At 41.2% G+C, this 25,919-nt stretch overlaps 1 protein-coding gene across 2 annotated transcripts in view; it reads right to left on the bottom strand.

Moving 5' to 3' along the window:
- The window catches only part of FAF1 (Fas associated factor 1), a 250,018-nt gene that overhangs the window by 61,246 nt on the left and 162,853 nt on the right, over window positions 1-25,919 (bottom strand). For both annotated transcript variants that reach the window (XM_084852547.1, XM_084852548.1), the window contains 2 exons: window positions 20,649-20,803; window positions 725-861 (listed from right to left, as the gene is read on the bottom strand). In XM_084852547.1, the coding sequence (XP_084708673.1) occupies window positions 725-861; window positions 20,649-20,803 (292 nt within the window). The remainder of the gene's footprint in view (window positions 1-724; window positions 862-20,648; window positions 20,804-25,919) is intronic.

Raw genomic sequence — 25,919 nt, 5'->3', positions numbered from 1 at the left:
CTTCACTTATGCAAATCCCAGCTTGAAATCAACGTTTCAAGATTTTAGAGCTTAGCGGTTTTTACAAGCTAGCTGAGTTTGATGAATTAAAGCAGGCAACTTGCCTTAAAGCTGGCAAATGTAGCCTGCTAGATGATTTAGTCTACACCTTCCATCAGCCCTAGCCAGCATAACCAATGATGAGGGATGATGGGAGTTGTAGGCCAAAACATATGGAAGGCCACAGGTTGCCCACCCCTTCCTTAAAGATTTCTTTCTTGTTTCATCTCAAGAACTTTGGATTGGCTATAGTATATATTTATCCCATTTAATTCTCACAATATTCCTATGCAGAAGGTTAACATAGACATAATAACTTGTCCATGGTTACTAAAGCTTCAATCCTAAACACACTTAGGATTGTACTCAGTGGGACTCCTTTTGAGTAAACATGTCCAGGATTGTACTTTGTCAGCTTCATGTGTGGAGATCTGAACCAGGATCTACCACATGCTCTCTACCTTCCTCACAAGAATGTATCCTATGGGGAGATGTAAACAAAATCTTTAATCTATCGATGTTTATCGGACAGACAGAAGTCACTGCAAATTTTACATTTTACATTTCACTGAAAAGTACTTCTGAATTTAAGAAGATGAACTATGTTTTAGAAAGAGAACTGGCAATAAGTTTACTTGGAAGTTTCAATAAAGAACTTCTGCCCAACAGAAGATACAAACAATACCTTGTATTACATTCAGCACCTCATTCGACGATCGTTTCCCCATAATAATCAGGAAGAGTGGAAACTGATCTGTCTTCTGAGTTCGAATAGTTTGAGCTACAACACTGCCAAAGTGTCTTGTGCACATTGTTAGAAATCTGAAGAACAGAAATTTTTAAAAGAGGTTAGAGTGTTTGTAAGCAGCGTCCATCTTACTAAAGAAAAAACAAATGGGGGGGGGGAGACATTGCTAAATTATAATAGTAAATTCCCAGTCCTACAATAATACATCTTCATATGCTTCAAGATATTCACTCCCTTGTTTGCAGTATGTTCCCCTCTCATGTGGTCCCAGGTCAAGCATGTCCTGTTGCCACACACTCATGTCTGGTGGAATTCTTGATCCCAGGCCATCAATACTTATCCTCTGGCTGTTAACAGCATTTAAAGCAACCACTGACAACATTTAGGTATCAATCAGTTCATCAGAATATAACCTAGAAGAGCTGTCATAAAAGGGGAGATTTTCTAAAGTTTAATCACATAACATAATCAGTAACCAACCTCATGATAAAAAGAGGGCAGGTCCATAATAGCTGGAGCAGCCACAGCAGCAACATCTAAAGCCCGGGGAACGGACATTATTCCCGCAGAGCCTTCATCAGGTCCCTCTGCCACTGAGAAGAGCCAGGAGTATAGATTTCTCAAATGCTTGGGTAAGATGCCTCCCCCTCCCCCTGCAAAAAAAACACTTGCTGCCACTTGGCCCCTGGCTGCTAGGAAGCACATATTGGGAGGGCTATTCTCCCCTATGATCACCATGGAACCTCCAAAGAGCAGCAGTTGTAACAACTACACCACCAACATCTTTGATTTCCATCATTGTCCCCCAGAGCGTTCATAAGTCACCATTGCCTTTTTAAAAAGAACCTTATGTTATTATGTATTAATTTTCACTTATTGTCAGCCATCTTGGAAACCTGTTGTCAGGCAAAATAGTGGGCTACATTTTTAAAAAAATAAATAGCGTACATATTATCATAGCCTCTTGTGCATTGCACCTCCTGCAGTATTTTAGGTTATCTAGCCCTGTTTAAGCAAATCTTTCAAGAGTCCAGTGTGCCCTCAATGTTGTGTTTTGTTGCTTTAGTCCTAAAACACAAATCTAAAGGGCAAAAGAGAACTGCTTTCCACTGTTTGGGAAAGACAGAAATGTCAGACTTCACATCTCCGTAAGACATGACTCTTAGTCCGGCAGCAATGACTGTTGCTCCCCCTTCTTAGCACTCTGCAAGCTACTCCTACGGTTCAAAAATAAAACTTTTGAGTCCCAACTGCCACCTGTTTCACAAGAGTAGCAATGATACAGAAAGAAGTTAAGACTGCAATCATATACACACACTGCCCTATTGCAGTGTGACTCAGTGGGACTTACTTTTGTCATATACACACGCTGCCCTATTGCAGTGATTGCACACAATCATATACACACACTGCCCTATTACAGTGGGAACTCAGTGGGACTTACTTTTGTATCAACATGGATAGGGTTGGGCAGCACGCTGGCAGGATGGGCTCGCAGCTCAGGATTGCTCCACATGCACTAGACTCGAGGGACCTACAAGGCTCAAAGCAATGATGCCTTTTCATCTGAATCCTTAGGTGCTGAATCTGAAAGTGCCCTGTACTGCTGTCGCTGTGCATGAGGTTGCGAGGATGATTTATTTGTGGTGGTGTGAGTGTGTTTTTGACACCCCACCCCGCAAAACACATTAGGCTCAAACCAATGTTGAATGACAACTCAAATTTACTACCTGAGGCAACCCAGCTCACCTTCCCCCACAGTAGCACCACTTCTGAGAAGTATTAACATCCTACAGTCCCATTGTATTGAAGTGGTTGATTGAACTGGTCCCAAAGGACTTAAGCAAAGCAGACTTTTACTGTATTTCACCCTCAGACTTTTCCCATCCAGGGGAAATTTCTACCCATTCTGGGGCACAAGCAAGCACGTATGACTATATGAAACTGCATGAGAGCAGGTATTGTGGATTGAACCCTTGTCCCAGTATCAGGTGCTAAAACTTAAGGAGTTCATAACAAAACAAAATCCAGAAAAAAAGTGCAGAACAAAAGTTGTGGATGCAGAGTTTTTAACTATTAAAATATATATACCACTTTACAGCTAGAGAGAATATTTTGATATATCTTTCAGTAAGTTAATTAGGGGTAGTAATGAAAAAATAAATAAAGGAATTGTACTCTAGAGTTGTGTTTTTGGATGAAGTACCAGCCTTCTTCACTTTCATACTTACTAGTGTAGTTTAAAAACAATAATTCTAAGCTTTTGACCAAAAAAGCTTTCATCCATTAGCATACTGAAGTCTGGCATTAGTATTCTTAACACGATCTTGAATAAATGAAAAAACTGATAAAGCTTTTCTCTTCCATTAGAGGACTGTTTGAAATTAGCATTTCTTTCAAGAGAAAAGGGTAGCTTATGATATGTTTTCAGATCTGATGGTAAAAAGTAAATGTCATAATAATAATGAATTATGAAAGACCAAATGCAAATATAGAATGCTTTAATAAGATCCAATTTAATAAAGTCTGTAAAAATAATGGACTTTTAATAACACAGGTCACAAAAGGCAAAACAGTGGAAATTCTGAGGACTAGCCACTGGTACAGGCTTATTAATTCTTAATTATGTTCATGAAAGGCAACTTAAATCGTGTGTTTTCTTATGCCTTATGATAATATTTTAGGTAACAACTGATCTGAAATGTATGCACTGTCTGATGAGCAAAGTCCTGTTGTCTCATGCATTAGAAGGTAAATCTATTTGAAAAGACAAACTGCATTAAAATGTCACAGGCTGAGAAGCATTTGATATCAAAATCCAAAACAGAATCATGACACTTAATTTTCATATTAGTAGTAAAACAATCTCAACATCTACACTTCAGAAACCTAGAATGCCAAATAAGAGAAGCCCATGGTGCCAAAAGTAGGCTTGCTTTTGAGAGCTGTTAAAAGTTTTTAAACAAACTAGAGCTAACTTTTCAGTTTCATTGGCCTAATTTTGATAGAATATATAACCTGAGGATGGATGCTAGGAGCCTTTTCCTTAATAACTAGATGTGGTTAACAAATATTTCAAAGTAGTGACAGTGCATGTGGAGGATCTGAACGGACTAGTTGGCCGCTATTGCCGAGTGGAAACCAGAGGGCTGTGATGGAAGGGACACCCTGATGTTACCAGAGGGTGTTGTTTGGCAGCTACAGAGGCAGGTCAGGGTGGGTTGCACTGTGAAATCTCTGTGCCTGGGCTAATAGTGCCTGGCATGGATTGGTGATGTCTTTGGGTTGCTCCCTGAGCAAAGTCACTCAAGAAGATGCACTGGTCAGTTCAGCATTCTAAACTAGTGGTGGAGAGAAGAATGGTACCCCACTGCCCCAATAAAATCTGGGGTGGATACAGCCATGCTCTAATCACACCATTTAGATAAACTGTAATTATGTGATTTATATTCAAAATCAAGATTAAATTCTACAGAAGACTGTTACCTTAACCATCAGTTTGATGTCCCATGACCCCCAGGTCAATTATAGGATTGGTCAATAAAACCAATCCTTTGAAGATAAAAGCAGTTAGCAACCGCCCCATACATGCTGACCTAGTTTAAAGAAACTGTGAAGCTTAGAACTATGCCAGATTATCAAAGATGTGGTAGTGTCTTTTAAAGGCAAAAAGAATACTTGTTGAATATTGAACATGTAAGTCATCTAATTATTTAACATTATTAATTTTATACTGTGCAAAGTCAATATAAGTCTCATTAAAATGTTAATTTAAGAATAACATTTTATGTATTAACATTTAAATTTTAAATGTAGAACTGGAGGATATGCTGTATTTAAACAGAATATCTATGCATGATAATCTCAGTACTGTCTGCATGTTATCCACTTAACCCCGACTTTCTTTAAGGACAATTGCTATTTTTTACTAAGACTTTACACCTTGTTACATCCCATTGCATGCAATGTCTTTTATTGCAACCACTCAATTCAGCAGCAAAGTAGTTGCCTATGTTTAGAAAGTTTCTTTTCAAATATTAAGATTATTTGGGGTTCATTGCCAAAGTCACTCTTCATCAGTTAATTCCCAAAGAAGGTTCAGTTGAGCTGGGTGAATTGGCCATTAGAGTAATACAAGGCTGCAGACACATATAGGCCCCATCTTACTGTAAGTCACAGAGGGATGATGTATATGCTACTTACTACCCATGGTTGTCACTGAAAGCTTATAGGTTATCCATGTGGTGGCAGCGGGGAGATGGGGGTCCATGCTTAAGGTACACCTTGTATGTCTGTCTCTAAGAGTAGAACATTTTTACACTAGCATCGCACAACTGTGAAGCAGTTGATACTGGAATTCAAACGCTGTACATTTAAACAGGAGAAGAATAGAGGAGGCATTTAAACATTACTCCCCACTGTGTTACGAAAGGAGTTTAGAGTGGCAACAAGAGGTGGAGATTAATGCATAAATTGGTACAAAGAAGAACACTGAAGTGTGTGTTCCCTATAGTGCAGGGGTGGGCAACTTGTGGCCCTCCAGATGTTTTGGCCTACAACTCCCATCAGCCCTATGGGAGTTGTAGACTCAAACATATGAAGGGCAACATGTCCCCTCCCGCCCCCAGCTGTATTGGGTTACTTTATAAACTCACACAACTGAGAACAATAAGCAGCAGTGTTGTTGTTGTTGTTCAGTCGTTCAGTCGTGTCCGACTCTTCGTGACCCCATGGACCATAGCACGCCAGGCCTTCCTGTCCTGCGCTCTCTCCCGGAGCGTGCTCAAGGGGAAGCAAAATAACAGGAAAGATAATTGCTGAATGAACAAGGATTTTTTTTTCCTATTGTCCCATGCCAGGTAGTTACTGGGATGGGGGTCTGGCCCCAGCCTGACTGGAACCTTGCATTCTTCCCAGCCATCTTCACTGGCTTCTGTTTACTGTATTACAATTTGGGAGAAAGAGGGAGGGAAGCATTTTTAAATTTTAAAATCATTTGCAAGTTTTGAATGTTTTAACTTCAAGGAAAGGAAAGGTTCCTCCTGTGCAAGCACCGGGTCATTGCTGACTGCTAGAGGGACGCCGCTTACGCTGGCGTTTTCACAGCAGACTATAGCGGGGTGGTTTGCCATTGCCTTCCCCAGTCGTGACTACCTTTCCCCCAGCAAGCTGGGTACTCATTTTACTGACCTCGGAAGGATGGAGGGCTGAGTCGACCTGAGCTGGCTACCTGGGACCCAGCTTCCACTGAGATCGAACTCAGGTCATGGGAAGAGTTTCGGTTGCAATATTGCCACCTACCACTCTGCGCCACACGAGGCTTAACTTCAAACCCAAATGTTAATCTGCTGTGATTTTCTTTAATTACTTTCCTGTGATCCAGACAACTATGCTACTTTTGTGATCTGATGTGTGGGGTAGCAAAAGTGGTAGCAGAAAGTATTTTTGGAGGGGTAGCTGCTACCCTGGAGTAATCCCTGGCAGTGAAGACGTTACCTCATCACAGGAAATCAGCGGCTCTATGTCTAACCGTGAGGGATTTTTAAATACTGGCAGCTCTCTACAAATACAATGCCAGTCATTACAATGCCTGATCATCAGATTCCACACCTTAAGAAACTAGCAATAATGATCTTGTTATTTGTTGAATCTTTCTAGTAAGCAAAGGTCAAGCATCCACACAGATTCTGTGAATTTTTCTATGTCATTTTGATACCAGAATCCTTAAGGTATTACTGATGCAGCTGTGGGCTTTTATAAGTGCAAATGGAATAGTGCCCAACTGCCTTCATTCCTTTTTCTCAGAGGTCATCATCAGGCAACCACTCTTCTGCATCAAAGCTCTTTCACAAATAGCACCACAGGATCCTATTCTTTTGCACCTTCTGCTCCACAAGTCTGAGTGACGAAAGGACTTGACACTGAAGGCGTCTAGGCTGCATTGCTATCAATAAAGTCATGGTGCACAGTTCTACAACAGAATTTTCACACCTTGTAATTTCACACCAGTCCCAGAGTATCTCAACACAGGGAAGCATGAGACTGACTGAATGACATATGTATTCAGTAGACACTGGGTAAGATGCAGATAAAATGCTAGGAGGTTACAGTCGCATCAGATTTTTACAAAGCAAATACAGCTTCTCATCTACAACATGATAACTCTCTTGACCTGAATTAACACATTAGTAATGTAGCTCTTGGTGCCTCATGCAGGGATGGAATTCTCCATATTACACTGTATCACAACTCCTAATTTGTAATTTATTATTTTGAATTAAAACTACGTATTCGTGGGTCTTAAGGGAACGTACCATCCCAATTTCAATCAAATAACTGAGGGACTTCCATACATTCTATCAAGACATACCCAGCTACACTGGGCCCTTTGCTCCATAGTCTGGCAAGTTTCTTTCAATTGCATTAGATTGGTTTTAGATTGTAAGCCTGAGGGCAGAAACTGCCTTGATTTTATTGATAAGTTAGCCACTCTGGGAGCCTATCCAGCTGAAGGGTGGGGTTTAAATTCTTATAATATATAAAATGTGCAATATCCTGTCTTTAACAATTTAAGAATGGGGTTCACCTTACTGTGATTATGTCCATGCACGAATGTATACTCTGTGTAACAGGGAGGACTCCAAAGGATTTTTAAAAGGTTTTTTGAAACTGTCATAACATAGCAAGGCAGTTTACTGAAGAGTTAAGAAGGGATAACCTTGCTAGTGTTCATTAATCTAAAAAAGTAGAGCTAGTTAAAAAGTGAATGGTGGGGGATTCAGGACAGATAAAAGGAAGTACTTCTTCATACAGTGCCTAAACTATGGAATTGTGACCATAAGATGTAGTGATGGCCACCATCTTGGACGGATTTAGAAGGGGATTAGACTAAAAACTTTTATTTTTACTACTGCATTTCCTTAAGAGAATTGATGACTGTACAATCTAAAGCAGTTTTCTAATACATCTATTTGTTGCACTTTTACATGATTTGCTTAATGTACTATTGTCCCATTTCCTTTGGGAACATCACGTTGGCCCTAAAAAGTGGCTTACAAATACTTGGAATGAATATATAATAAGGGCATAACTCTTACAAGGCAGCTTACATAGTCATAAACAATAAAATACATTAGGAAGAAGATAACAAAATAAAAACATATTTGTCAGGAAAGGCCCTCATCAGCATAGGTCTAGAAATTTCTCAGTTCTAGATATTGTTTTCCCATTTATCTAAAACCTTACCCTAAACTGTAATAATTTAGAGCATGATCCAAAACAAAGCAGTCTCACGATGCACTCGTGCACACACACCTACATTCACACAGACAAGGCTTGCATGTAAAAATAATCATAGGTTAATTAACCCATGAATTGCTGGAATCTAGTGAAAGCAAGTAAGCAAGCTTGTCACTTCTGCTTTTAATTAACAACCTAGTACGATTGCCCCATTCCTTTGCAGCTAGTATGAGGTCCAAACCCAGACTCCCTGGGTTGTTTAGGGGTTAAACAACCCAGAGTTAACTAATGTTTTGTTGTTGGGTTAGCTCTGGGTTGTTTAACCCCCAAACAACACAGAATGTCCAGTTTGGGACATCACGCTAACACCCTAAGAACGGGGGGTGGGGAGAATTGTAGGTTGTTAATTGAAAGTGGAAGCAGTGAATGCACTGGAGGCAGCACGCTCGCTTGCTCCTGCTAGATTTTGGCAATTCGTGGGTTAATTAACCTACAATTTCTGTTATGTACGGACCAGTTCAGAGAGAGAAATAGTGTAGCGAGCTGAACTCTACCAAGTTGCAGGCATACTTTGGATCTTAAACACTGCATCGTTCAGCGGTACCACAAAATACAGCAAGGTAGAGTAGCTTCAATGCCAAAGAGTGTTCAAACTACCATACAATTGCGCTCATTTCACATGCCAGCAAGGTGATGCTCAAAATCCTACAAGCTAGGCTTCAGCAGTATGCGAACCGAGAACTACCGGAAGTACAAGCTGGGTTTCGAAGAGGCAGAGGAACTAGAGATCAAATCGCCAACTTTCGCTGGATCATGGAGAAAGCAAGAGAATTCCAGAAAAACGTCTATTTCTGCGTCATTGACTACGCTAAAGCCTTTGATTGTGTGGATCACAACAAACTCTGGCAAATTCTTAAAGAGATGGAGGTACCAGACCACCTTACTGATAAACCTGTACGAGGGTCAAGAAGCAACAGTAAGAACCAGACATGGAACAACCGATTGGTTCAAAATTGGGAAAGAAGTACGACAAGGCTGCATATTGTCACCCTGCTTATGTAACTTATATGCAGAGTACATCATGAGAAACGCTGGGTTGGATGAATCACAGGTCGGAAGTAAGATTGCCAGGAGAATTATCAACAACCTCAGATATGCAGATGATACCACCCTAATGGCAGAAAGCGAAGAGGATCTAAAGAGCCTCTTGTTGAGGGTGAAAGTGGAGAGTGCAAAAGCTGGTTTGAAACTCAATATTAAAAAAACTAAGATCATGGCATCTGGCCCCATCACTTCCTGGCATATGGAAGGGGAAGAAATGGAAGCAGTGACAGATTTTACTTTCTTGGGCTCCAAGATCACCGCAGACAGTGACTGTAGCCATGAAATTAAAAGATGCTTGCTCTTTGGGAGGAAAGCTATGGCAAACCTAGACAGCATAGTAAGAAGCAGAGACATCACCTTGCCGACAAAGGTCCGTCTAATCAAAGCTATGGTTTTCGCAGTAGTAATGTATGGCTGTGAGAGCTGGACTATAAGGAAGACTGAGTGCAGAAGAATTGATGCTTTCGAACTGTGGTGCTGGAGAAGACTCTTAGGAGTCCCCTGGACTGCAAGGAGGTCAAATCAGTCCATCCTAAAGGAAATCAACCCTGAGTGCTCATTGGAAGGACAGATACTGAAGCTGAAGCTCAAATATTTTGGCCACCTAATGCGAAGAGAAAACTCTCTGGGAAAGACTGAAGGCAAAAGGAGAAGGGGACGGCAGAGGATGAGATGGCTATATAGCATCACTGATGCAATGAATATGGACTTGAGCACGCTCCGGGAGACAGCGCAGGACAGGAAGGCCTGGCGTGCTATGGTCCATGGGGTCACGAAGAGTCGGACACGACTGAACGACTGAAGAACAACAAGAGTAGCTTCAACAGCTCACAGCCAGGAGTCGTAAGCCCATGGTGCCCCATTCTTTCCATGACCAGATGCAGACCACTGACACCTTCTATAGAAGGGCTGTGACATAGGACTCCAGGATAGGCACCACCATTCAACTATATGGCATGGAGTAATGAGTGACATCAGGGCAGTAGAATTTCTGGATTGTATCCATACTTAATTCATAGACTAAAGATTCTGCTTTTGCAATTATTTTAAGAGCAGTTATGGGCAATATGACCCATTCTGCTCTACAAGTGGACTTTAGTTGTTGTGGACTGTGCAGCAACAACTAAGCATTGTTTCCATAGTAAATGGGTGTACACACTTCTGCTCTGCCCTGCTTATAAAAATACTTTTTAAAAATATGCACCACTCTCTATAGTCATGTGTAGCACAGAGTTGCATTAGTTCTAAGTGACGGGGCCACTTAGGATGAGAAGCGAGGGACATTACCTCATTCCTGCCTCCCAAAAACCCCTGTATGACACAGCTGTGGCACAGCATTGGCTCTACCATTATATAGAGGCAGCTGCCTCAGGCTGAGAAGGGCAGTGGCAGCCACCACCACGCCAACCATTTTTCTTGAGCTGGCCCCACCTCATGCCATTCCCATTCTGCTGCGCCAGCACCACGGTGGCAATGCTTGCTTGCTGTTGGCCTGGCTTGCATCTGTTTGTCTTGCTGGCAGAGACGGAGCCAATCCAGGCCACACACTCTGGCATGCATTGCTTGGCTCAGATGACACACGCTGGTGCTGCCCCTGTTGCACTGCAGCATTTGCTTGAGTGGAGAGCAAGTTGGTGCCAGGTGGACCTGTGTGCAAACAGCTGCAAAGTGTTGCAGGACAGAGCTCAGCTGTGTGTGCCATGCGGCCTGCCCTGCACTGCCTAAGCTAATCTGCTGACCTCTGATGCAGTGGAAACTGCTGATCTATTGCCAGTTGTGAAGTAAGGTTTAACTGCCAGGCCAGTCAACTTTTGTATGTGGCATTGGGTAGGGGTGCCATCTTTGCCTCAGGCAGCAAAATTTCCACCAAAACAGCCCCAAAAGCATTGGTACAGCAGCACCAATGGCTGCTATTGACCTACTACATGGGACAGCCAAGAAATGCTATTACAGGGAGCCTAGCATCCAATCCTATGATCTCAGTCCTTGTACACTAGAAAATAAGATGAGGACTGCATATTGAATACATTTTTTTCAAATTCTATTTTTCACTGAGGCAATTTTGCATATTAATGTGTTGAAATGCACCTAGTGAATATGACTAGCACATAATATTACCTGGAATAATTTAAACAAAAATCCCTGAGCAATGGAGGGAAAATGCTGTGCCTTTATGTTCTAATACAACACAAAAAAATCTTCATCTTATCAATCATAACTTTGCTGCCCTAGGTTTGGAGGTCATTATGTTCTTTTAATACATACTTCAAAACATGTAGCAAGCTATCATCTCAAAGTGTATATATGTGTAGATATGGATTTTCCTTGTTTAGTGGACATATTAAGCATTACAAACAGTTCATGCATTATCTGAATACAGGCTGTGTGAAGAGACAATCACTTTTCATCCCTTCCCTTTTTCCCATTTCATTGCTATTAGGAAACCATTCACAAGTGCAACCCTGAACAATGTTATGCAGTAATTATGACTAGATGACAAAAAGATGTGAACAATTACTGAGCCTGTTTTGAAACCCTATACTAATAAAGTCATTAGATGCTGCCCTTGCCATGATCCTTTTAAAAGCTTCTGAAGTTACAAGAACACACAGCATTGTTTGTAGGGACAATTGCTGCTGGCAGAATGCAAACCTTGAGTTTAACCATGCTGCAAATTGATCTTGACATTCTGTTAAGACCGCCACTAAAATCAAAAGCAAAGGAGAAAAGGAGAAAATGAGCGGGTGGGATGTAATCAAGAAACAGGAGGGTTCCCTCCTCACCTTCTCTTCTCTGCCTCTTCTACAAAACAAACCATAGACAAAATGACAAACTTGCCTGGTGTTTGTGAATCTTTATTTTTAAAAACATTAATTAGACCCCTGACCTGGGCAGCTTTAAGTGTCTTCTATTGTGTCTTTTGAAAGTAAATTAGACCATATATTAAAAATTATTATTGACAAAATAAAAGTAATTTTTGACAAACTTCTAACTGAAGTCCAAGAATGAACTACTAGTTAGAAAGCAACAGATTATTTTGCAATTATTTGCGATTATTTTGTAAGCCACCTCTATTGAATGCTTTCATTCCATGAGAAGCAACCAGAGAAGTAACCAGAAATGAAGATGGGTGAGTGATGCTTAAACTGACTATTGCATATTAAACTGACTATTGCATTGCAGTGTCTTTAAAGGGAGAGAACAATCCTATGGGGATTGACGGTCGCCTCCAAACCCAGGCATGACTGCCTCTCTACTGCAGGGCAGGAGGAGTGGTGAGGAGTGTATCTCCTCTGTGCTCCTGCCACCCCACGTTTGCAGCTAGACAGCCGATTTTGGCTGTCTAGCCACAGGACCTCAGAGCGCAGGATGGGGAGGCTGGATGACACATAGGAAGTGTCGTACTGGCACTTCCGACCTTCCCGCCCTGGCCCGCCCCAGGAATGCCCTGTTTCCCTGCTCCCGCTGCTCTTCTGAGCATGGAGCCAATACGTGTTGCCTACGAGGTGGTGCGGGATGGGATGGAGGTCGGTCCTCCGAGAACTGACCTTGGAGCGCAGGTCAGTTCTGGGAACCAACCAATCCTATGGCCATCTAGCTGCTGACTAGCGGCCACAGGATTGCGCCCTCAATTACAAAAATACTTGAGAAGATGTATCTAATGGTTTTCTTCCACTTTCTCAGCTACCTTATCAACATTCAGAAGTGACACATGCCTGACTAAACGAAGTATCTATCATCATTTGTGTGTGCACCATCGGTTATTGAGTCCAATTCATACAGACTGTACACGAGCACTATAGCTGCTGTGGAATAAATTGGTCTTCACCCAACTGTACATCAGAAGACTTCTAAAAATGATAAGCAGTCTGTGAATCTGGATAATAATTTGGTCATGGAAATACATTAATACTTTTGACAATTATTTATTTCGTATGCTGAGACTAAGTGTTGGTGGTGCTGGTGGGGAATCATTTGAACATTAAGACTAAAAAGCACCTGTCAAGAGAAGGCTTGGTATATTGTACCCTACAGCATAGGGTTCAAAAGCTAAACACAATTAGCAGTCTCAGATGCCTGATGGATGGGTTTGATCTCAACCTGCTGATGTATTATAAGTGCAAATGCACATAAGCTGATAAGATTTTTCAGTAGCTGTTTATGATTTAGGTTTGTGTTTTTGTTGGTTTATTATGTTTTATGTGAGTCACTTTGGGTGCAGGAAAAGCAACACATAAATAATTAAAATAAGCTTTATTTCCTATTAGTAATAATATGTCCATCAGATATAGTAGGGAAAGAGTAAGAAAGTCCACCATGTGGACTTTCTGACCCCCACATTAGGGAGGTATGGATTTTGTCAAATCCAATCCATTGTGTTTTGCAGATTGTGAGACATGTTTCATTCCATCGTCTGCTTATTGACAGAATCAATTTTTTGTATGAGAATTTCATTTGTTTGCTAATGTACACTTTGCTAATGTGCATTAGTGCAAGTGCACATCAGCATAAATGTGCATTTGCAGATGAACAAATCCCCCACAAAAGTAATAAACCAGTCCGCAAGTCTGCAGAATCTGCATGATTCAGAAAAAGTTGCTCCACTGAGGAATCCACAGTTCGGAGTCATAGAAAGCTGAATTCATCTGAATCCACTGTGGATTTCTCCAGCAGCCCTACCCCACATTGCCTCCTTCAAACCTTTTCATCCACCTCCACCACAACGAGAGGAAGGGTCACTGTCAAGTTGGGTCTGACCCCACCCCTCACACAGATAGCAGCAACTCTGATTTAAGACTGCAGAATGGGGAAACACCAATAGCAGTGTAGCCCCAACACAGGATGCAGCAGCGTGGTCCCCCTCTTCACTGGTCAAACTGGATATAATGTTCACTCAGTCAGAGGGCCTATGCACACCAGAAGCAGTTCAGCATCCAGTTGTTTTCTGGAGACTGCTAGGATTAAATTGATTAAAAAAATTGTTGTGTCAGTGTCTGTGCCTTTATGGTAGTACTATGCACATTCATCTATCCTTGTGTATGATAAAATATTTTATATATGCATAGAAATAATTACAGAAATAAATTACAAGTGCAATAAAATATGAAGCCATCCCACTAAACAGTTTTTTTAAATGGATGTTGGGAGGGGGCTCAAGTCACTTGGGTGAGAATCTATGCAAGGGCTAAACATACTTTGAAACATATCAACAGCCATCAGTCAATTCCCATTTAGAGGTTTTACACATTTAAACATTGGACTCAAATGCCTCTTTTTTGGACTCTGGGAAAGTATCCCTGGTTCTGTACCACAAGTCAGAAGTCTGGATGTGATGAACATGTCCCACAATTGTACAAATTTCTACAATGCATTTAACAATCACTGAATTTTAAAAAAAGACTATATTCAAGCATCCAAGGTGAAAGTATATGAATTTTCTAGCAAAAGAATGCATCAGTGATCAACATTAATTTTGTCAGGCCATATATTTCACCATTCAAATACAAATAACTGTTTTATTTATGTTGTTTGTTTTATATATCAGGAAAGTACTTTACAGTCTTTATTGTGTTCATTCTCTGTCTCCTAGCAGTCTTTGGCAGTATGTGAGCCTGGAAGAGTAGTAATTCCTTGCTCATTTCTCTGACCTCTTGCACATCTGAGAGCATTTAGTTTCTGTCATGATCCAGTTCTGCTCACACAGAGTTGTATCCAGTGTTAGTTCTACTTAGAGTAAACCCATTGAACTGAATGGGACTTAAGTTCATCATGGCCAACAAGTTCCATTCATTTCAATGATTCCACTCTAAGTGCGGAGGTTTATTCTTATATTCTTGCAAATATAACTTTTGGATGAAGGAGTCAAAAGGGCAGGGGATAATTATGTGCTTCTTTCCCCATATAAACGTATCTTGGAAAGCATGTGCCATTTCATGGAATGAAGCCAAGCTGTTGGCTGGCCCAGCCCCTGTGGTTCCTTCAATTGAAGGTCAAAAAATATGTCAACATGTGGACTAAAATATGAAACATTCTTTGATTAAACTATTGTTTTCTAACTTAGTTTACTACTCCAGAAGCTAGCTAAAATGTGGCCTCATAACTTGCAGCAAGTCACTTCTGCATTGGTTTTCAACAGTGGGTGGATACACATAATGGCCTAGATCCTAAGAAAAGCAAACAGAAGCTCATGGAAGGAAAGTTTTCCATAACCTCAACAGAGGGTTAGCTTCCCCCACACCTGAACAATGTGTGATGGGGCATGGAGGGCTGCTGGAGGGAGGAGAGGACAAGAAACTTTTGTTCTGTAAATTTCCTTCTATTCATTTATCTTAGGATCCAATCCAACTGCTTTAATCCTCAATAAAACATCTAATTTTAAAATGATTTGATACCACTGAAGTGATAAGTCCATATTAACCGTCAAGAAGTTAACATATATTTGTAGACACACATAAGTCAGTATCATAACTGAGACTTTGTGTATTTAATATATTGTGTTAGGAAGATATTAATTTAAGATTACCCTTAGGCATCAGATTTATATTAAAGTACCCTTCATGTTTTTCATGAGAAAGCACCATGGTCTCTAGCCAGCAATTCCTCCCCATGTCCTATGCCACATAAGAGCACCACAATTGAACAGTAATCTGTATTGTTATGCATAAATTAAGAATTAATTGTAGTTTGTTTATACATAGCCATTTCAAAACCTTACTGCTACATGATAGTTTCTTTGTCATAAACTGATAGCAAATCCAAGAAGTGTAGGCTTAAGCATCTTATTATATACAATCAGGTTCTAGATTCACTGAGAATAGCTATAAAGCCTTAAACAAGCCTTTTATTTAGTGTTTCTAAAAGTGTCATAAGGAGTTAATAGGACACAGCTGTACAGACTCTTTCTAATAAGCAGCTTCTGTCGCTTTGGTCACCACAGGTGTCTCTATAACCTGCAAACTCTTATAACTCTTGTATCAAAGTTGTGCTACTTAATAGACTTCTTTAGTTAAACACAACAAAGCAATGACATGCCTGTTGATTGTCAGTCATAAAAAAACTCCCTCAAACACAGTTTTCAAAAGAAACTACACCACAATTTTTTGTCATTGTAAAATAAAAGAAACTAGAGAATTAAACAGAGACTAGAACAATGTAACAGCAGGTAGTCGACTGAACTTAGCCACTGCAGATGGTTTAGAAATAGTGTTTCCTTCGACATCAAGTTGTAGGATAAAAGGAAAGGGGGAGACTCCTTACTCATAGTGAATGGCAGTAGTATAAGATTTAGCCCAATCTCTTGTCTGCATATTCTGCCCTATTAAAAAGTATAGATGCTTCATTCATATCTGGTTTTGAAAGTACTTTTTTATCTCTCTTTCAATGGTAATTACAACAAATAAAACAAATAAAGACACGATAGGGCTAATCTACACTAAAATTATGTTATATATATTAAAGTAATTTGTGGATTATTATATAAGAATTTAATTTGACATGTTTATGTTACAACGAGGCGGCAGGAGAAAATGCACATGCAAGTGACCTATAGCCTAAAAGGAAGGCAAAACCACATGATTTCATAATCACTCCATGTTGTTATCATGAACGTGGAACTAAACTTTAAAAAGCACTCCATCTATTACAATTTTAAGACTCCATCATAAAAATAGATGCTCATAGGCTCTTTCAAATATAAAATCACACTGGAAAGCGGGACCAGAAAATATTTTTAAAGTATTATGATGAATGACATATTATACATATTCTACCAGTTATATAAAGACTTTTAGTAAGAAAGAATTGCCACCAGAGAATTATGTGCAATATAAGGCCTAACAATTATATTATCTTATGGGAATATTAAAACTTCCTCCTGTACTTATAATGAAAAAGTTACACAGCTTTACTTCTTTGCTGGAAGCCAAATAGATCAGGTTAAACCCAATATAGCAATTCTGCATGTTTTTCATATCGCAAGATGGGCCTACAGGAGCTCAGCACAGAACCTCTTGAAGCTAAACTTCATGTGGTGTATTATCAGTCATTAATTACAAAGAAACAGATGGGGAAAGGATGGTTTTAGAGCTAAGGCCTTGTTCCTATATTATACTTGCAAATCCACATAATAGCATCTATGTATTTCTTAAGGAGATAGGAATAAGTAGTGACTTGAATGAATCTTATAGATGCCCCTAGCAATTTCTTTCATGGCTAAGCCTCTACTCCCCAGTCCTGAGGAACCCCTGCACCCATTTCCTCAAGTGGCTCATTCTACTCCCAGTCTTTTACCATCCTTGAACTCATTTTCCATGTTTGGATGTTTATGTAGCCAAAACAGCACCATCCATGCACAAGACTGAGGCATCAGCAAGCTTGGGGGAATTCCAAGGTTTGCAAAGTACAAACCTTTTAAGGAAAACCCCCCAAACCCAGCAGCTCATTCTGTGCCCATTAAGCATGCTCAGTGGGCACAGAATGCTGACTGACTGTTGGTGGGGTGCAACATCGAAAACCACGGGGGAAGGGGAATGGAATGGAGTATCCCAGAAGAGGGCATGGCTGGCTGACAGGCAGGGTAGCATCAAGAACAGCTGCACTCCACACTGAAACATTTTGTTGCAAGTCCCACTAGTAGATAACAGGTTTACCAGTTTTATTTATTTTATTTATTAAATTTATTAATCGCCAATCTGGCTGGTCACCCAGCCACTCTGGGCGATGTACACCATATAATAAAACAGTTTAAAACAATAAAATTCTACAATAAAAACATTTTCTAAAATACCCTAACCCACCCCAAATGCCTGCCTGAACAACCATGTTTTTAATGCACGGCAGAAGCTCATTAAAGAGGGGGCATGGTGGAGTTCCTTAGGGAGGGAGTTCCACAAAGTGGGGGCCACCACAGAAAAGGCCCTCTCCCTCGTCCCCACCAGTCTAGCTGTCCTGGCTGATGGGACAGAGAGAAGGCCATCCGAGGCTGATCTTGTTAAGCGGCCTGTCTGGTGTTGCTGGAAGCGCTCTTTAAGATAGGCGGGGCCAGAACCGTATAGGGTTTTAAAGGTCAAAATCAACACCTTGAATTTGGCCCGGAAAACAACTGGTAACCAGTGAAACTCCTTCAGCACTGGAGTGATGTGATCTTGCCGGTGGCTGCCTTTAATCAGGCGAGCCGCCGTGTTCTGTACCAGCTGCAGCTTCCGAACTGTCTTCAAGGGTAACCCCTCATAGAGTGCATTACAGTTGTCTAAATGAGAGGAGACCAGGGCATGTACTACCGATGGGAGCAGATGGTCGGGAAGGAAGGGGCGCTGTATCAGATAGAGTTGATACAGCGCTATCCTGCTCACAGCTGACACCTGGCCTCCATGGACAGCTGGAAGTCCAAAATCACCCCCAGGCTGCGGACCTGGTCTTTCAAGGGTAACCGTACCCCATTCAACACCAGGTCAACATCCCCCAGCCTCCTCTTGTCTCCCACCAAAAGTACCTCAGTCTTGTCAGGGTTCAGCTTTAGCCTATTCCTCCCCATCCAGCCACTCACCGTCTCCAGACATTTGGACAGGGATTCTACGGCCAACCTTGGTGAAGATTTGAACGAGAGGTAGAGCTGCGTGTCATCCACATACTGATGACACTGCACCCCAAACCTCCTGATGATAGCCCCCAGTGGCTTCACATAGATGTTAAATAGCATCGGGGAGAGGATGGAACCCTGTGGCACCCCACAAGTGAGTGGCCACGGGTCTGAAACCTCCTCTCCCAGTGCTACCCTCTGGTTCCTGCCAGAAAGGAAGGACCGGAACCACCCTAATATGGTGTCTCCAATGCCCAACCCCTCCAGGAGGTCCAGGAGGATACCGTGGTCAACAGTATCAAAAGCCGCTGAGAGGTCGAGGAGAACAAGGAAGGAGCATTCACCCCTATCCAGAGCCCTCCTCATATCATCCACCAAGGCAACTAAGGCAGTTTCTGTCCCATGCCCAAGCCTGAAGCCCGACTGAAATGGGTCTAGATAATCAGTTTCTTCCAAGTGTGCCTTCAACTGCATCGCCACCACCCGCTTAATCACCTTGCCCCAAAATGGCAGATTTGAGACTGGGCGAAAGTTGTTCAGAACTTGGGGATCCAAGGAGGGCTTCTTTAAGAGCGGTCTTATCACTGCCTCCTTGAGGGCTGATGGCATCACTCCCTCCTCATGGATTCACCACCGCCCAGATCCCCTCACCCAGTCTCTCTCTGCAGCCCATAATGAGCCAAGATGGGCAAGGATCAAGTAAGCAGGTGGTCGGCCTTACAGATGAAAGCACCTTGTCCACTTCACCAGAAGGAAGAAGCTGGAACCGATCCCACAAAACCGGTTTGCCACAGGCCGCCTCTTGCGCACTAACTGTATCCACAGTGTGCAGAGTAACACACCTAATCTGATCAATTTTATCTGCAAAATGCCTTGCCAAGGCCTCACAAGAGGCCTTAGAATGCTCCAGTGGTTTCGGAGCCACAGGACCAACCAGGCTCCGGACCACTTGGAACAGCTTCCTGGGACAGCACATTGCAGACACGATAGAGGCAGCATAATATTCCTTTTTTGCTGCCTTCACCGTCACGTGATAGGCTGAAGATACAGCTCTAGCCCGTGTCTGATAGTCTTTGGAGTGAGACTTCCGCCACCGGCGCTCTAGCCGTCTCACCTCCTGTTTCAGAGCTCATAACTGTGGATTGAACCATGGTGCAGTCCGAGCCCTGTTCAGGGGGAGAGGGCGTTTCAGAGCCACCCGATCTAATGCCCCAGTGATTGCGGCATTCCAGCCACCCACCAGGGTCTCGACCGAGTGGCTGTTGGCGTGCTCCAGAGAATCCCCAAGCACGTTCAGGAATCCATTCGGATCCATAAGACGCCTGGGGCGGACCATTTTAATGGGTCCTCCACCCCTGCGGAGGGGTTGTGGAACTGAGAAGTCTAACGTCACCAGATAGTGATCTGACCATGACAAGGGGGTAGTGGATATACCCCCGACTTCCAGATCACTCCCCGCTTCTCCAGAAACAAACACAAGTTCTAGTGCATGACCGGCTACATGGGTGGGCCCAGTTAGAATATGGTGCAGCTCCCAGGAAGCCATGGTCTCCATGAAGTCCCGAGGTGCTCCTGTGAGGATGGCCTCCAAATGTAGAGATGGTGACTATACTTTAAAAATGCTCCAAGACACCAAGACGGGATGCAGCCAGGATGCACCCATTTCTTTCAACAGCCCCCTCATCCACTGCCCTTTCCCACCTGCTAGTCCCAGAAGAGAGGAGAAAGACAACGGTCTAGGAGACAGATGGAAAAACAGAAGGGTCATGGATGGGCAGTGGCTGTATCCTGAGAATGTTAGCTTGTATAATGAAGTTACTGATCAATACATAACAAATCAAAAAGTGTACTATTTAAATAGACACTAGACTATAGAACATACAAACATATGCTAAGCTTTGAATCTTAAAGCAGTTTAATACCCAGCTTGAAACCACTTACCTTGCTCTATTTGCTTCTTTTGTCATATCCCATGCCCAGGTTATAAAGTTCTGACTAAGATACGAAACAATAGATTCGGCACAAAGCATTTGCGAACAGAACACATTGGTTAGCACACTTTCATCGTGGTGGAGGTAGACAGCAAGAAGCTTTCTCTGAAGAAGAGGAAACAAACTATTAGTATAATATCTGAAATAAGTGCTGCACACACAAAACTATTTCAAATGCAAATGCAATTTACGTCTCACACCCTAACCCTGGTGTGAGCATCCTCTTGATTTCAGTGGAACATACTTCCAAGTATCTCAACTTAGACTATATAGATGGTGCTACCATAGAAACAATTCTTCTGTTTAATGGTGTTATAGAGAGAACTTGAACTTGCAGCCAAGAACCCATGACCAAAAATCTTTATTTAAGAATGCTTAAGTTATTCTACATAAGTAATAGTTTTGTAGATATTACATAAAAAGAAGAACATCTATGGCTATATTTTCTTATGAATACCAAAATACAATTTACAATATATCTGAAGCAAAAAGTTACCATTATCAATGACAGTCTTTAATGCAATGACATCAGGACAGAAGATTTTATTACACATTAGGGAGCGGAGAGGAGGGAAATAATTCAATAAGGGGATGCTCTTTTCAGTGGCAGTCCCATGTTTCCTATACTGTGTAGTTCCCCCTAACTGTCTCTGGATCTGGGGTAACTATATATACTACAAACTTCATATCGTATAACCCCTGTAATCATATATTTGTCATATTTGCCAAGCCATATGCATCTCTTAGTTGTAGTTCTATGGAAACAGCATTCCTGTTCATCCTAATCTCTGATCATCTACCTATTTCCCAGGCCACTTGGATAAAATGTGTTTGTGCACTATATTCAAAGTTTTTTTTTCATAACACTGTACCTTTTGTTACAATTTTCCTTTTAAAAGAAAGGAATAATTTAGTTTACAGAAAACTTAATAAAGTTACCACATTGCACTATGTTCTGGCTTTGTTTACAAGAGAAGATACAAAACCACCAAATCTGCTGGAATCGGAAATACATTTAAAAATACAATTTCTGATATAAAAACAAACAGGGCCAGCCCTCCCATGAAATAGGGTGAATCCCCTGCTAAGATGGAAGATCAGGAGGGGTGGTGGATCATGCCCTCCCCCCACCAGAAGAGACCCTGTGGGCACTGCCGCCACCATACTGGCCCCATTTTCCCGCTGCAGCAAATGCTCCCAAAGCAAGAGATCAGGCAGGCAGGCTCTCTGGAGAAATACCGCTCTCTTTGGGAAATGGCTCAAAACAAGAGCTGGGGGCGGTGCTCTCGAGAGAGGCTGCCTGCCCGAACTCTCGCTTTGAGGACTCTCCCAGGTGATACAGGCAGTCTCCAGGACCACCTCACAATGCCGCACATTGAGGAAAGTCCCTTCCAAGTGAGTCATTTGGGCCTGGGAACCTCTCTGGAGAGGCCGCCCACCTGATCTCTCATGGGGGCGGGGCGGCGGCGGGCATGATGGGTGCATGTGATGGGTCCATGTCCTCTTGCCTCAGGGAGCAGGACATCTTGTCCCACTGCTGAAAATAAAACTGCACTAGTCCTAAAAAAAATTCTGATACTAACCACTGCATGGAAAATAAGTATAAAGGTAATGTTGGAAAATAAAGTACAATCTCATTAATTAAATGCTTTGATAAATATATTTATTTTAAATATTTGCAATTGCCCTTCATCAAAAGTATTCCAGGGTTATAGGGATATTAGTTTTATAGGGTTTTATAAATGGAGGTAGGAATTGTAGAAGTGCAGACATGCCAGTGCACCCCAAAATGACAAAGTGCAATTTGACTCCCAGTATCTCAACTTCCGTAGACAACCAGCAGCAGAAATAATTGGTTGAAATAAATATACAGCCTTGTAATTAAGTCAACAAAAGTTGCTAGCTTGCAAGTATTTTTTTTATTAGCCTAAGGGGCTAGTAGCTTGCATTTCCATGGCTAGCATGGAAACAAAGGTTACTAAAAAAAAGTGCCTTCTACCAAGTGGACTGGTGGTGGAGAGGGTTGCGCCACCCCTTTTGACCAGCTCAGTACATTTCCATGCTGGCTGTGAAGGAGGAAGCCCTTTCTTCTGTAGCCAGCAAAGAAACCAAGCGGGTTGGTGAAGGAGAGAGAGAATTATCTGTCCTTCCTCAGTGAACCTGCCCACTCATCTATGCAAATTTCCATGTACTCACCTGCATGGAAATCCTTGTGACCTATGGCTACCAGGCAAGTTGTTAAATACAAGTCTGTTAAAATGCCTCTCTTTTAAAACAAAAAATGGACAAGTGTAATAATGAGCAAGATGTTTCCCATGAAAATACTATATTTTCATGATACATTCAAACCTGCAGGGAAGGACAGGATGCAATTAGCTTGGCACATTCAAGTGGGCTTTAGAGTTATGTTTCTGGATAGAGTTACATTTCTGGATCAGCATCCATGGCAAAACTACTTTGGAAACAGAGAAAAGTTTCTAAAACAGTTTGTGATGTGGCATGGGGTTGTTGCTGAGAGTAAAAAAATGGCACTAGGTGCGCCCAAGCCCCAAATCACAGCCAATGTGTTTAACTAACTAAAAATTGCCAGTTAAAAAGAAATGTGTTGAATGCATAAAGAATGATTTTGTAACAATTCATTTCTTTTAAATCAGTATAAGAAAGCCAGGTTTGGAAAAGTCCTAAAAATCTATTAAAAGTATAGAACAGTTGAAGAGTTGACTTTGGAAAAGGGATTAGACATTTACATTAATGTTTGTCTGCTTTAATTTAAGAAGTGATTCAAAACCAAGTACACATGCGCCGGGAAAGGCCACCAATAAGCCTAACATGCACAGTTCCATATAAGTGCAGCCAACAATGTTGACTGAAACTAAACTTGAAAATCCAGGGCACTAATGCACAATATCAGGCAATAAAACAGCATCTCTGTGGTGATATTTAATTTAAAAAAGAAGAAAGAGGCAGGAGAAGATCAGGCACTGTCTGTTTTGGAGGATCAGCCATTCTGCATTTCAAAGCATGGATCCCTGCAATATCCAGGTTACTGTGCTAGAATCTCCACTATTATATAGCAGTTGTAAGAGAGGGAGGGCAAAGATGTGTTTACTCAGTGATTAGGGCCTTAGAATAAGCCGCTAGCTCCTAGAGAGACAGCTCACCACTTATTCATTTGGGCCAATTCACAAAGCCTAGAAAGATTAAACATCCATGCTGAGAAGACAAGCGAATGCAGACGGTGAAAAAGAAATAAAAATTCTTTAAAAACTCTTAGATGACTTCATTATTTTTTCCACAAGGAAACTTTAGGAAAGTGTTTAGTTAGAGAAAAACCCACATTGACCTCTCCCTAAACCCTTAATCTTTCCTTTGTGGTGGGACTGCTTTGTGGTAAGCGGATGGCTTTGCTCTCCTCTTTTCACTGGGAGCACAGAAAAAAAGGCTCTTGAGAAACTCCTTTCGTCCCAAAGAAACAACCCCATGAAACTGTTAAATATAAGATTCCATGTGAATGAACCTTCCAAAATATGTACAGTTTAAAGCGCGGAGTTGGGGCCAAATACTTGAAAACAAGGCAGGTGCACACTTTAGTGTATGTAAACAAGGAAATGTCTAAAAACATTTAACAACCACCATTTGTGGACAGAAATGCCATTCACATTCCAAATTCTGGTACTTAAATTTTGTCTTTTCTGGCTGCAATTTGAATTTGTAGCTGTTACATATAGCATAAAGAGAACCATCTCTTGTCTAAAAGTAGATCTCCTGGGGATTCTGTTAAATGATGATGATGACGATGACAATGGAATAGTAATGACCCCCCAAAATACTCTAGGGGGAAATGACCACTAGCAAATCAAAACGTTCAAGGTTATTATGAACATTAATACTTCCATGTAAAAAATGCATGCAATATATAGGAAATCTTACATGTGTTAATTCAGCTCTTTATAACTTACAACACCAAGAATCCCTGCAATTGCTGTCTGTCTGGATTTGTTTACAGTAAAAATTGAGATGAGATGTTTTGAGGCCAAAAAATAGCTGTCTCTAAAGCGTACTACAAACGGATCAATCAAGCCTTCAGAAAATAAAACAATTATTTTGGACAAAATAGTGGTGAAATTGTTTTTTAAAAACCCTAGGAAAGTCCACAGCCAAAATAGTGAGTGGTCGTGGGTAGCCGATCAGCGAGGGTCCCTTAAAGTATTAAGATAATAAGAGCTTTGTCTCATTAGATCTTCCTCTGTGAGGGGAAGTAAGGTAACAGGATTACTAAAAGGGCATTATCTGGTTGTTTTTTTAAGTATTACTTGGAAGTGACACCTCTATTTAATTCTGGGGAACAGTTTTCTTAAAGCACCTGGGTTAGCTATCAAAATCCTAGTTTTTGAATCCTACCTGAACTGTTGGCTTGAGATGGGAGAAATTAAAATATACCTCAGGGTTTGGTTTGGTTTTTAGCAAATTCCATTTAAGAGAGTATTTGAGAAAATAATGCCATGGTTCAGCAGTTAAATATCAGATATTTGTCAGCATTTTAACATTTCCTTAGTGCATACTTTCCTTCGCCAAACTTAGAAGAGGCTCTAAAGTTTTGTTTTTTTCAAACCTAAAGGTCAGAATATGCCAACAAGTTTATAGAGAAATATAGGCAACTATCCCTTAATTCTGAGAAGCTAATTGCTTCTTGAAGTTGGCAAATACAGTTAGGAATGATAAATTATTCTTAAATCTAGCATAAACTCTTTTCTTATACTGGCAGATAATTTTTTCCCCTATCAGCTTTAAGAAACCAAAGAATAAAGGGCACTGATAAAACATGTAGTCATCTGTTCAACATACGTTTGGTCAGAATGGTAGTAAGATTATATCTAAAGAAAATATAAAACAGATAGCCAATCCTATCATTGTTTGTGGTCATATCAGCCTTTAGTTTTAGGTCCAAATTATGTAAGATTTGTTCTATGAGAAGGAGAAGGAGAAGGGGGCAGTTCTGTTGCAGGATAGCTATGTATGCCCAAGTAGTCTTGACCATACACAGAGGCAGGTATTAACGAAGTTGTTTTGGCACACTACATGCACTGTCTTCTGAAGAAATTGGTGCAAGATTGAGGAGATTACTATTTCATAGCGTCTAAATTAAATAATAGTCAAGAGTTGTTCCACTATCAAATATTAAGGTTTTAAAATGGATTATGTGAATTTATGCTATGTGTTT

This window comes from Heloderma suspectum, chromosome 4, assembly GCF_057233095.1.
Source record: "Heloderma suspectum isolate Gila_16-S chromosome 4, 16-S_ref, whole genome shotgun sequence".
Taxonomy (NCBI): domain Eukaryota; kingdom Metazoa; phylum Chordata; class Lepidosauria; order Squamata; family Helodermatidae; genus Heloderma; species Heloderma suspectum.
The sequence above is the reverse complement of the archived record's forward strand: the minus strand, read 5'-3'. Positions and strand labels throughout refer to the sequence as shown.